The sequence below is a fragment of the Ursus americanus genome, chromosome 30 (assembly GCF_024610735.1).
Source record: "Ursus americanus isolate L20-20 chromosome 30, mUrsAme1.1.p, whole genome shotgun sequence".
In the NCBI taxonomy this organism is placed as follows: domain Eukaryota; kingdom Metazoa; phylum Chordata; class Mammalia; order Carnivora; family Ursidae; genus Ursus; species Ursus americanus.
In genome coordinates, this window is record NC_142156.1 from 3758092 (window position 1) to 3771851 (window position 13760).

The 13760-nt window shown below is 45.9% G+C and overlaps 1 protein-coding gene across 1 annotated transcript in view; it reads right to left on the minus strand.

Annotated features, from left to right (window-relative positions):
- Positions 1-8373: 8373 nt before the first annotated feature.
- TTC28 (tetratricopeptide repeat domain 28) overlaps positions 8374-13760 on the minus strand; it is a 416616-nt gene continuing 411229 nt past the window's right edge. The window contains 1 exon segment of the mRNA XM_045791231.2: positions 8374-13730. Within this exon segment, the coding sequence (XP_045647187.2) occupies positions 12106-13730 (1625 nt within the window). The 3' untranslated portion in view covers positions 8374-12105.

Sequence of the window (13760 nt, forward strand, 5' to 3'; positions counted from 1 at the left end):
TCGTAAATCAGGTGTGTGGGTCTGTTTCTGGACTTCCTGTGGTGTTTTCTTTTATCCGTCTGTCTTTGCACCAATCTGACATTGTCTTCATTATTATAGCTTTATAATAGAACTTAATTTCTGGCAACAGAAGCTCTCCAGCCTTGTTCTTTTTCTAGACCGCCTTGGATATTCTTGGCCCCTTTGGATTTCCATATAAAATTTAGAATCAGCCTGTTAATTTCTACCCAACTACCGTCCCCAAATCCCTTCTGGTGCTTTTTATGTAACTCACACACATTAAAATGTGTACATTTCAAGGGTACAGTTTGATGGGTTTTGCAAATGTTTACGCTCGTGTAATCAAGACTGCAGTCAAGATGTAGAAGACTCCCATCACCCCAGAAAGTTCTGTCTTGCCCCTTTTAAGTCAATCCCCTTTTCCTCCCAGAGACAGCCACTCTTTCGATTTGTATCACCATAGGTTGGTTTTGACTACCCTAGGACTTCATATAAATGGAATCAAAGTATGACCTCATTTGTGCTTGACCACTTTTGCTCAGCTTAATGTTTCTGATAATCACTCATGTTGTGTACCTCCGTTCAGTCCTCCTTATTGTTCTAGAGTATTCTGTTGTTATGACTGTATCACAATTTGTTTATTCGTTCAGCTGCTTGGGTTTCTTCCATGTGGGGGCTACTGTGATTAAAGCACTGTGAGCATTCGGGTATGAGTCTCTTTGTGGGCACCTCTTTTCATTTCTCATGGGCAAACACCTAGATATGGGATTGGGTGGGTATATGTTAAGTTTTCTGAGAAACTGAACAATTTCCCAAAGTGGTTGTATCATTCTAGTTCTGGTTGTTCCGTATGCTCACCAGCATTTGATGTGGCCCATCTTTTTAGCCATTTTAAAGGGGGGGAGTTTCTTCATTTTGATTGTAGTTTGCATTCCCAGACGACTAATGATTCTGAGCACATTTTCTTTTCTTTTTTTTTTTTTTTAAGATTTTATTTATTTATTTGACAGAGATAGAGAGACAGCGAGAGAGGGAACACAAGCAGGGGGAGTGGGAGAGGAAGAAGCAGGCTCCCAGCGGAGGAGCCTGATGTGGGGCTCGATCCCAGAACGCCAGGATCACGCCCTGAGCCAAAGGCAGACGCTTAACCGCTGTGCCACCCAGGCGCCCCTGAGCACATTTTCAAGTGCTTGTTGGCCATTTGTATATCTTCCTTTGTGAAGTGCCGTTCAAATCTTTTGCCTTTATTGTTTGAGGCCAAAGGTCTCAGATGAAGGTCTTTTGTGAGGTAAAGTTACCACAAAAAATTATCATGAATATCTTCTTCTAGGCTGCACTTGCCTTTTCTTTTTCTTAGTGTTATCTTTTAAAGCGAAGAAAGCTTTAATTTTGATAGATTCTAATTTATTAACTTTTTTCTCCTGTGGTTAGTGCTTTTTGTGTCTTAAGAAATCTTTGCCTGATTCAGGATTAAAGATATTCTCCTATGTACAAAGTTGTACCATTTAATGTCTAGGTTTATGATCCATTTTGAAATAATTTTTGAGTCTGGTTTGAGGTAATCGTTGAGGGTTTGTTTTTTTAGATGATATGCATTTGTTTCAGTGCCGTATTTTGAAAATACTGTTCTTTCCCCTATTGGATTACCTTGGCACCCTTTACTGAAAACCAGTTGACCATATACGTCCAGGCTTTTTTCTCCCCATGTATTTCTGACTCTGTCCACTAATCTACTTATTTATGTGCCAAAAGCACACAGTTTTACTTACCGTAGCTTTAAAGTAAATTTTGAAGCCAACACCTTCAAGTTTGTTTTGACTTTTCTAGATTCTTTGCATTTTCAAATAAGTTTTGGGTGTAATTGGTCAGTTTCTGATAAAAAGTCTGATTCTTTTCTGCCAATACTTTGGTTGCAATTGTGTTGACTCTATTAAATATCCCATCCATGAACATAGTATGTCTCTCAATTTATGCCTTACTTTTTCTCAGCGGTGTTTTGTAGTTTTCAATATGGAAGTCTTTTGTTAAGTTTTATCTCTGAGTGTTTTTTCATCAACTTTACTGAGGTATAATTTATATATTGTAAACTATGCCCATTTAAATAGTCAGTGTAGTGTGTTTTAATTGGTTATTTTATGTTGATTGATGTAATGGTAAGCCGAAAATGTTTTCTTTTCCAATATTTGTTGCTAATTTATAGAAATGCAATTGCATTTACATTTGGTTGTGATGTCTCTTAAAATTCTTTTATTCTTGAAGAGTCCCTAGCCTCTATTTTTTCTTTATAATATTGGCTTGTTTATACATACAGATAAATTATTATATTAAGATCAAAATTCAGATCCTCGGTCACACCATGTTTCGGTTGCTCAAGAGCCACACGTGTCTAGTGGCTGCTGTATTGGATACCACGGATTTCCTCATTTCAGGGAGTTGTAGTGAAAAGCTCTGTGCAGAGTGGTCAGGTAGCCCCACCTTCTGGATTCGCCTCATCGTTTTCTCATGACGTTGCATAACTTGTTCTAATAATCTCTGTATTTCCGGTAAATTGAAAGTGATACCTATATATTTAAAAGCTTAATTAAATGCAGATTCAACTTTGAAGACTGCCTCATAAGTGATGCTGTATCCTTTGTACTGCATTACAAAGAACTAAGAATTGACCATAGATTTTACAACATGGATGTAGCTATTGATCTTGTCCTGGGGGCGAAGTCTTGATTCAAGGGGATGGTTCAAGAGAGAAGAGGAGGAGTGGAATTGGTGACACCAACAATGACAAAAAGTAGGAAACTTTTTGTTCCGAAAGAGGGGCAGAGAAATGGTGTGTTCAATGGATGGGGATATGGGGCAAAATTGGGGAGATTACAGCACGTTAATGTGCTGGTAGCAATGATTCATCTGCGAGGAGAAATCTGACGGTGCAGGAAACCAGCTGACATGCTGGTTTCTGGTAGGCAAAGGAGTGGGTCTGGCTTGTGGAGCTGTTGGCCGGGGAGAGGGGCCCAGTGGCTCTCCCCCCACAATAACGGGGGCAGGTGAGCATGAGTCATAAGAAGGTATAAGTTGCCCCATCTGAGAAGGAGCTAAATGTGGAACTGTAGAGTGGCCTGGGACGTGGCTCCCTAAGGGACTTCCTGTGTTTCCAAGGTGTCTTTGCTTTGGTTCCTTTCTCCTTTCTCTACCGCCGGCTTCCTCTGCTCACTCATAGTTTTTGCACCTCAGTGACTCTAGCTGCATGCATGCGGCCATCTTGGCCCCACCGACCACAGTTTATGTCATCCTCTCGTGGCTGTGGCTGTGAAGACCTGATCTAGGCCTGGACTGAATTCCTGAGAAAAGGAATCTGATTGCAGGGACTTCTCCTAAGGCTCTGAGCTCCCGCAGGATGGGTTGCCCTGCTCTGGCGGGGGCAGCAAGGGCATTTTTACTCAGCAGGGTGTTTGAATTGTATATGATCCAAGAGCAAGTGGTATCTAATTAAGTGAAGTGTACACAGCTTTATTTCATCCTGTAAACGTCTCTTTTACCTTTCTGTTTATTTTTTATTGGCTACATTCTGTTTATCACAACGAATCCTCAGCAAATACTTGTAGCATGAATGCCTTTTGAAATAAAAGATAAGAACTGCCTTTTTCCCCCCTGAATTAGGTATCAATTTTAATTTACTTTGCATTTTTCGTTCAAAAAGAAAATGCTGTACTTCAGAAAGTTCCATGTATGAAAAAAAATTAGACTTTTGGCAAAATTCTGCCAAGGCAAATCAGATTCAAATGTATTGACCTGTCACAATTAGCAAGGAAGGTAGACTTCGGAGTTCTGCCACAGGGATTTAAAGTTATTTTAGAATTTTAAAACGTTTTATTTAATATAAATATCTTGAGACTATTTATATATTTAAGACTATTATTGTTCTCTGAAGCCCAAATGCATAGTTGCTACAAATTTAATAAATATCTTGAGATTGGATGCAAATTCAGTCGAGAGGCAAAATGTTTCCTTAATGCTAACTTGTCCCTTTAATGGGTTTGGATCCAGATGTTTCGACCTCATTTGCTGGAGTGGATGCAGCATTAGCCTGTCAGTTCCCTGCTGTTTACCATTATTTAGTATTATTAGAGACCGTAAGTGTGCATGTAAGAAAGGCTTTAAACTGAGAAAGGTACCAAGCTGCGGTCCATGCCCAGCAATTCTGAGATTAGAAACAGCAAAACAAAGCGACTATAACTAAAGTCTTAGAGTACTAATATTGAGAAGCAGCTGCGGTGGCCACGAGCAGCCCTGCTTGTACCTGTCTTTGGATTAGCTGTCAGCTGAGGTCCTCGAGCACGTCACCAAATCTTCATTAAGGGCTATTCTCTCCTTCCAGGAAAGCATCTCACAAACCATCTATCCTGCAATTGGATATGCAGGGTTTTTAGCAGTAACAGAAAACATAAATTGTGTTTCCTAAGGTAATAGGGACCACACTATTGTGCTCATAAATCCTTGCGTAGTGCTTAGATTTACTCTATAGATTATTGTATGAAAGTCAATTTTTACTTCAGTAGTAATACAGGGTATAGTTTTTAAGAAATGGTAGAACTGCTTAGAATTCCCTTTACATTGGAGAGCCTGGGTGGCTCAGTTGGATAAGTGTCTGACTCTTTTTTTTTTTAATGTTTTTTTATTATATTATGTTAGCCACCACACAGTACATCCCTGGTTTTTGATGTAAAGTTCGATGATTCATTGGTTGCGTATAACACGCAGTGCACCATGCAATACGTGCCCAAGTGTCTGACTCTTGATGTCGGCTAAGGTCATGATCTCAGGGTCATGAGACTGAGTGCCGCATAGGGCTCCACGCTGGGCATGGAGCCTGCTTGGGATTCTCTCTCCCTCTGCCCCCCCCCAAAAGAATTTCCTTTACATCGACATACATAGTTAATTATTCTTGTAAGAGGAGAATAATAGATTTGCTTCTTGTCTAATTATAACATGAACCGTAGAACCCAGCCTCTCCAGTTCTCCGGATACTCGTGTTCTCCATAGTCTAATGGTTATTGGTTGTCCATATGTGAGTGTGTTTATAGATGCCCTTAGGCTCAGAGTTCTGGGCCCTTGGGAATACCATGTGTGTGTTCACCAGTCCAGAGAGACTCAGGCTCCAGTCACTAATACATAGGTCCGCTTTCAGTTTCTTTTCCTACTTTTAAAAACACAGGGATTTAATGGCCAGTATTTTATTTAGGATATTTATGTCTGGATTCATAAATGAAATGGGCCTATCCTTTTCTTATATGATCTGTTGTTGATCTGAGAACTAAGAATACCACCATGAAATGATTTTAATATCTTTTCTTATTTTTACATTTTCTTAAACAATTTGAAAAGGTAAGAGATGTTCTGGCCCCTGAGAGTTGCTGGGACACGTGTAAACCCTCTGGGCCCCTGTGTGGTTTTGAAGAGTCAGGTAAAAGGCATGGGGGGTACGATTGCCATTTTAGTTTCCTGGCCTTTGGTTTCTTTTTCTTTTCCTTCTTGCACCAGAACTTTTATTCATGTTTTTCCTAAAAGTTGAGAGAATCTGATTTATTGTTGTCCCGTTGGTAATAGTACTTTTCACTCCTGAAATTCCTCACGAAGGGGTGCACAGCTGGAGCCCCTCGTAGTCACTGCTTCTGACCAGAAGCCGTGGCTTCCGTCCCCCACAAGGCACCGCCGTCCTGCAGGCCCGTCCGTTGGTGCCCACGTTTCTAGACACCTCAGCCACGAGTGCGTGCCTGTGCCGTATTAGGTCCCACTTTGCATTTTCACGTATATTGCCACAAAATTGTTCGTAGTATTTTATTTTTTTAATCTCTGCTGCACTTTTAGCTCTAGCTACTTTTTCTCCCACAAATACATGTTCACATAGACAGTCTCTAAAATGAGCGTATTTTATCCTTTTTGCAAGCTTTGCCCTTCTCGATTTTCTATATTGCTCTTTAGTTTCTTACTGTTCTTACTCCCGTTCTTTTCTCTCTGGGTTCATTCTCCCGATAACTCCTTGGGTTGGTCACCAAGCTCACGGGTGGCACTCTTTCCTAACAGACGCCCGCGCACATCCTCCCTCGGGCTGCTTAGCTTGGCACCCTCCTCATCGGCGGGGCTCACGCAGGTGCATATTTTGAATGCTACCTGTGAATACAGACATCTAGGGCTGCAAGTTTTTCTTTTCAATGCCACTTTAACTGCATCCCACTAATTTTTATGGGATTTTAAATTAATTTTATTCTTAAGTTATTGTATAATTGACATATTCCTGAAAGCATGGAAGCAGAAATAACATCATATATTGTATTTTATTAGGTGAAAATGAGATTGTTTGTGGTCTACTGTGCGAATTTCCGGTCTTGAACAAATAAGCATTTTTGTTGTTAATAAAGGAAAACCCACAAACACCCAGGGTGGCTCTGGAAGCATCTATCCATTTAGATATGTGGTATTTTCTCGTTTTTATTATAGCACTTTTATGGTTCATATGTTGTTTAGTGCATTTTAAAATATCTAAGCGTATGGAAACTTCCATCATCTTCTTGTTATTAGTGCTAACTGAATTGTACTGTTCTGTGATACGGATTCCTCAGTATTTGCCGAGACTTGCTCCATGGCCTGTACAGAATGTTTCCATCATATATTCCACGCGTGCTTGGGAAGAAAGTAGATTCCTGTCAGAGACGGGGTTCTCTGCAGCTCCATTTCACAAGCCTGTTCGCTGTGTTAAATCCACTGTATGCTTCCTGCATTGTATCCACCTTCTGTCAATTACGGAGAGTAGAAGGTGAGGTTATAATAGTACAGTCTTGGGGCACCTGAGTGGCTCAGTCGGCTAAGCGGCCAACTCTGGATTTCCGCTCAGGTCATGATCTCAGGGTCCTGGCATCCAGCCGGGCTGGGCTCTGCGCTCAGCAGGGAGCCTGCTTAGAATTCTGTCTGCCCCGCCCACCCCCCCACCCCCACCCCCACCCCCCCCCACCCCCCACCCCCCCCCCCCCCCGCGCCCATTTGCTCGCGGGCTTTCTCTCAAATAAGTAAATCTTTAAATAATAATAATATTAGTGTCGTCTCCCAAACCTGTAGTTCTGCCAATTTTACTTTATCAATTTTAAAACAATATGATTAGCTGCATACAAATTTAGAATCTTGCCTTCGTTTGGCTAAGGTTTTTTAACATTTGAAAATGGATCTTTGCTTGTATTAGTGCCTTTTACTTTCTACCTATTTTGTTGATCCTTTTGTTGTCAACCATTGGGCCTTACGCTTTGGTCGGTTTGGTTTTCTCTCCCCCCAAAGAGGCATACCGGTTCTTAAAGAGCGGGTGGCGTATCACCCCATCAACGTCCTCCTGTGTTTAGTTTGTTTGGTCACATTTATAATTACTAGTAATCTTCTTTCATACTGTTTTATATTTGTCCTGCTTTTTAAAAGTGGTTTCTGTTGCTGTTCCCTCTTTTTTCTGTTCCTTTAGATCAACCAAGTTTTTAAAATGATTTTTTCCCCTCCGCTAACCTGTTTGGTATAACCCTCTATTTCTATTTGTGTGTGTTGTTGTATTTAACTCCCACTAAAAATAATCTACTCTTTGTTCTCTTCCTAAACGACCTGTAACACTTTAACGTCCTTGTTTTACATGTTATTGTCCAGTTTTAATTTTTTATTGCTACTCACATAACATGTTAGGTTTTTTTTAAGATTTTATTTACGTAAGAGAAAGAGCCCAAGTTGGGGGAGGGGCAGAGGGCGAGGGAGAAGCAGGCTCCGCACTGGACAAAGAGCCAGACATAGGCTCAATCCCAGGACCCTGAGATCATGACCTGAGCCGAAGTCAGATGCTTAACAGACTGAGCCACCCAGGCGCCCTGAGATGTTAGTCTTTATACGATCAGTATTTGCTCTTAATTTAGTCACATTTACTTAGTTATTTGTCCACTAGTCCCTCCTGCCTCTCAGACTTTTACACGGAGGATTGTTTTCCTTCTTTCTGGAATACTTCCTTCGGAAGTTTCTTTAGTTACAGGGATCTGGTGGTAATGAACTCTGGTTTTGTCTGTCAGCACGCTTACACAACTGTGGAGTTTTCTGGTCCTCCAACTGTGACCACACATCAGAAGTATTCAGGCTTCTAATTCACCACCCATCCCCAGGTGCCCCGTGCCTCAGAGCCGCAGAAGCCTGGCTGCAGGATGGCTCTGCTGTGCGCGCCTGGGCTCTCCTGGCAGACGTGAAGCTACGGTGTACGTATCAGGAGACTCCAGCTTGACCAACTGCGCGTCAGCAACACATGACCGTTCTGTGTACTCAAACCTAGAAAGTGTGGGACGTGTACAGAAAGTAATTCAGATACAGCACTTAAAACCGAGGGAACTCATGCTTTAATAGACACTGAAATCACAAAGGAAGGCCAAGTGCCTTAACAATCTCAATAAAAATATGAAGTTCTTTTTACATGGTAAATTTCGTAATATAAAAAGTTTAATGCCATCTGGAAACTGTAATTTACAAAAAGAGTCCACGTAGGCCAAAGATGGCTAACACTGCATCCAAGAGGGGTGAGTGCCAAGTGGGCAAGGCGTCTGAGGAGGGGAGAGGTGACCGCCCGTGACCTCACAGGGGACAGCTTTGAAAGGTCCGTTACAGACAAGGGCCCAGTCCACAAACCACATGTACAATCATTGTAGGTAAAACAACAAAATGTGAGATGGAAACGATGCAATTTTCACCTTCTGTCTACTTACTAAAAGCAACCAGAGTATTGCGTGGTATTTTTTCCAAACGGAGCTGAAACTAACAGTGTGACTGTGGGAGGTGGTAGGATAGGTGCCTTACGGGGGACTTGCGACAGTGACCACCTGCTGAGCTCCGCTGGGACAGCACGAGCAGTGTAAGGACAGTGTGTGCAGCACCCTGTCTCCTGCCGAGACCCAGCGAGTATCAGCGTGGACCAAGACACGTTTCAAACGGGACGCAGGTTGAGAAATTTTTTCGTTTCACTACACACTAATGTGGATCGAAATGTACGTTTAGAGCCAGTTTTGTCTCGGTGTTGTGATTTAATTGAAATCAGTGAAGTACTTGAATGATTCGCTGGTGCGAATTAAGGTAGGATCTGCTTTTCTTTGTGGCCGTACCAAGGTTTCTAGGAGAGGGAGATATTATTGCTTGTGTCGAGTGTATCTGCATCTGACGGAACAGGGGCAGGGCGTTCCAGTTTCCTGAGCTGAAAATTCTATCCAATGCTAACTGCATCTATGGAGGAAAAGATATTTTTACAAATTTTACCCACATCCATTGGCTCATTCCAAGTGGGGCAAAGAGCCGCGGACTCTTGCAGGAGTCATTTGCTTCTCTCCGCGTGGCTCACAATTCCCATGCACGCCAATTTTATCCACAACGTGACACTCGCTTTCCCGAGACTGTAGAAACATAACATTCTCATCATGTTGTCTGTCCCCTACACCAGGAGTCAGCAAACGTTTTCGTAAAAGCTCCAGTATTAGGTATTTTAGGCTTTGTGGGCCAAGAGGCAAAATCAAGAATACGATGCCAGTATTTATAGAACTATTTAAACACGTCAAATCCATTTCTATCATGGCTATAAAAACCCAGGACTCTCACCAGATTTAGCCTGTGGGTCATCGTCTGCCAGCCCCCGATCTGTACAAAGAAATCTGTGAACTATCAGTCTCACATCATTTGTAAGCGCATACGTTTTTCAGGGGAGCAGCCTGAAAAAGTTACTTTGATTTTGACGTCCGTTTCACTCAAAGAAAACACCAAGACTAACAGTAAACATAAAGTGGCAACCTACAGTGATTTTTAGATTGGTCCTATCATTTCTGTCATGTTTGCTTTCCTTCATCGAAGCTTCTATCTAGAACCAAAAAAAACAAAACAAAACCCAAAAAACCCACACCATCTGGTTTTGCAACGTGAACCCTAAAACAACAATGTAGTTAGGACTAAAACCAGGCTGGGGTCCACTAGTCCTCCTCGCTGGCCTGGTAACCACGGGAAGTGGTCTGGCTGGCAGAGGGCGTGCACCGGAGGTGGGCAAACAGGTGCGCTCGCACGGGGGGCACAGACCCCAGGCCTGTCCTCCGGGGCTCCTTGGCACTTGGGAAAGAGGCTGAGATTGCTGAGAAAGGAGCAGCCCAACTATCTACATAGGGATTCAGAAATTGACTGAGGTTTTGTTATTGTTGCTGAGGACCTGATTTTGTTATCCAAACGCACAGTGCTAGAACCTTGCTTTCGTTTGCTACTCCGGTACTTTATTACCGTTTATTAGTTCCCTCCTGACGTAAAGAACCTCGTAAGTGCTTCTTTATGAAGGATTTGTCTCCCAGTGTCAGGGTCAGGGCTAGAACGGGACATCCTTAGTGTCTGCTCTCGCCAACATGGCTGTTGGGGTAAAGGCGACAACCTCCGTGACTTAGCTCAGGAGAGTAACCCACCCAAGAAAGCGTCTCCTTTCCTCTTTCCGGGGCACACCGAGGAGCGGGGCAAGTGGTCAGGGTATGTTTAGAAAGTGAGATCCTACCCAAGGTTAAGAGCTCTACTTGGAGGTCTCCCGCCAGGCCTCGCCCGTCTACTCCATGTGGTGTGGGCCACCCCCTCGAGGGGAGGGTGGTCGGGTTTTCGTTTTAGAGTTCTGTAAAAGCGGTTTATTTAAATTCTCCCACTGAACTTAGTACTAATAGGATTGTTAGCATTTCATTTCTTTATAAGTTAATGCTCACCCCCACCCAGACTCTCTTTTGTCTCCGCCCAGCTGGCAACAACTTCCGTGGACTGTCATAGCCATAGGAAAAGCCCACCCGTTTGTCTAGGACAACACTTTCAGGAATATCTGTGTCCCCGCTCAGCCACGACTCGGATGTCAATCCCCGCAAAAGCCCCCTGCTTCTCGGGCTGTGGGTGTGAAAGTACTGCGGGAAGGGAGGGGGCTGGTCCCGGCGAAGGTGAGGGTGCCCGAGCCACTCGAAAACGGGGGCTGCCGGGCGGTGGGAGCCCGGGAACAGATTTAGAGAGGAGGGGTGTTCGAAGCCTGGAATCGGGAGAAGAGACTAAGATGAAGCAGCTGGAACGGGAGCTGGAAGCTCCATTCTGGTTAAGTCAAGTTAGCCGTGGGTTGTTTTATTTTTTTTTAATGTTTACAAGGAAACTGAGTATTTCAACCTCCCCCCCCCCAAACTTGATAGTTACTTATTGATGACTATTCAAAATTTGACGTTTTAAAAAATTGGAGCTTTTAAAAATAATAGCTATAAATGCAAAGTACTATTGATAATAAAACCGAGTTGTTTGTCCACATACAAAAAAGGTCAATAATGTTTTAAAAGCACAAAGTTGCATTTTAAATCACAATTGCATAGTTCTAAAACGCCTGGAGAAGAGTTACATAAAATTTTTAAGAAAATTCAAGTTTGGTTGACCGTGGGGCCCCAAGGACATCTGCAGAGCTCGACCGAGCAGAGCGGCGTTCAGGAAGGAGGCGCGGCTGAACGTGAATTACTGCATTGCTACTGTGATGGGACGCGGTCAGGAGACCGGAATCGCTAGTTTCATGACACGTCATTGGCATTTTAAAAACCGTTCTGTTTTTGGCTAATATCACACTTTCATGTAGAATTCAACTTAGATTTTATATATCCCACCCCCAGCCAGCACCTGAAAGCCTTAAAAAAAGCTCTACTTGTATTTCTGTGTATAAAAGGTACTGCGTATCTACCTCTTAGCAAAATATGTGCTCCCTTTCCTCTCCCCACCCCAGAACCATGACCGCTTTTGTACAAAAATCCTGTTGAAGAATCACATCAAAGATGAGAAGCAGGGAGTTCAAGGTAAACATTGGGTGGAGTGTGTAGAAAATTGCCTGGGCCTCCCGTGCCGGCCCCTCAGAAGTCCTGGCTCCCGGTGAGCGCGGCCCAGAGTCGCCAGCGGCCGTGTGTGTGGTGGCCCGCGCCCCGGGGGCTCGCCCAGCGTGAGGTGGCTGGCGGTTGCGTGGGGTGACAGCACTTAGCCGAGGGGGGCAGCCCCCTGCGGCGGCTGCACCCTGAGTCCGCGGGTACAGAAGATGCTTTAGCATTTGGAGGAAGGAAAGAATCTTCCCGGGGACAGAAACTTGTAGCCGTTTCCAGAAGGCAGTCTCAGCGGGCGGGCGGGCGCGGGGGGCCCGGCGGGCAGGGGCAGTGCGCCCAGCGCGGTGGTCTCCGTGCGCCAGTGGCCGTTGGGAGGGGCTTTCTGGGGCGCCTCTCCGGGCGGCTGCAGGGACAGCTCCTTCAGTTCCAGCTTGTCCACGCCCTCCTCCTTCTTGCTGTGCCGCGGGGACAGATTGAGCAGACTGAGCACGTCCCTCTTGGACGTCAGCGTGCCGGGGGCGCCCCGGAATATTTTCATGGGTCCCGGGGGGTGCTGGGGCGCGCTCTGCCAGAACATCTTGAGGTTGTGGACGGCCTGCACCTTCTCGTCGATGGCTGCCATCTTCAGTCTGTCCACGTCGGGGGCGTCGGCGGGGCTGGAGCGCGCCGAGCCGGCCGACGAGTAGGACAGCGCTGGGGACGGCGCGCTGCCGGCCGGGGACTGGTGGCCCGAGCTCGGGGACGCGTTGCGGGGGGACTTGGAGATGTGCGCGCTGTACGGAGAGCTGGGGTACTTGAGTTTGAAGAGAGGCTGGTCGCCGAGAGAAGTCTGGGAGTCGGAGCCGGGCGACGGGCGGCCGCTGTGCTGGCTCGGGCTGTCCTTGACCGACGCCTCGGAGGCCGTGGGGCTGCCGTATCCTGAACTCACCTTAGGGAGGGACGAGCTCCGGGCTGGGGGCTTTGGCTTCACGGGACCCGGCGATGGCTGGCTCTTGGGGTGGGACAGGGCCGGCCTGCTGAACGCGCTGGTTTCCGACGCTCGGAACACGGCCGCGGGGCCGGGCGCCGTGCCGCCCTCCTCCGGGCTACTGCCCTTGCCGGCCTGGCCGCCGCCCCTCTGCAGACGCTCCACCGCGATGAGATGACTCTGTGTCTCCTCTAGAATCTTCTGCGCCAGCTCCTGCGGATCAAGCTTTGGGTTGCTTTCTTCTTGCGATTTCACGGTACTGTCCGTTTCCGTGCTGGACTGGTCTGACTCTCCCGTATCGGAACTGGCCAGCTTTCCTACCTTTTGGAAGGGGGAGTTTGGGCTGGGAATCAGAGTCATTTTAACTGGAGAATTCGGTGTGCTTACGCTCCCCTTGGAGCTTACGGAAACTTTCATACCTCCAGCCAGCCCCATGCGGGCCTGTTGGTGATCTGGCGAGAAGCGCGTCTTTCTGTTTTCCTGGTAGGCCGCCAGAGGCTCTGTGCTGATGATGGAAAAGCCCTCGTATTCTTCTTCGTCTTTGCCACCGGAAGGGCGGGTCTGGGGGGACAGCTGGCCCCGAGGCAGGGTAGATCGCTGTGGGTAGGTGTTCTTGGACCGGTCGTAGTCCTGCCGGCCGCGGGGACCCCCCGCTTCCGACCCAGCCTCGGGCTTGGAGACGAAGCTCATGGAGGAGGCGATGGAGCTCAGACTGTACACGGAGATGGCGTCCGAGGCGATGCTGTCGGCGCCAGTGGGGGAGAAGGGGGGGTGCTGGTAGCTCAAGGGCAGGGCGTTGGAGACGGACTGCGCCGAGGCCAGAGACTCCAGGGAAGACGAGCTGTCGAGGCTGAGGCGCTTGGGCAGCTCAGTAGAATCTAAGACAAAACATAGGTGCCCCAAGGGCA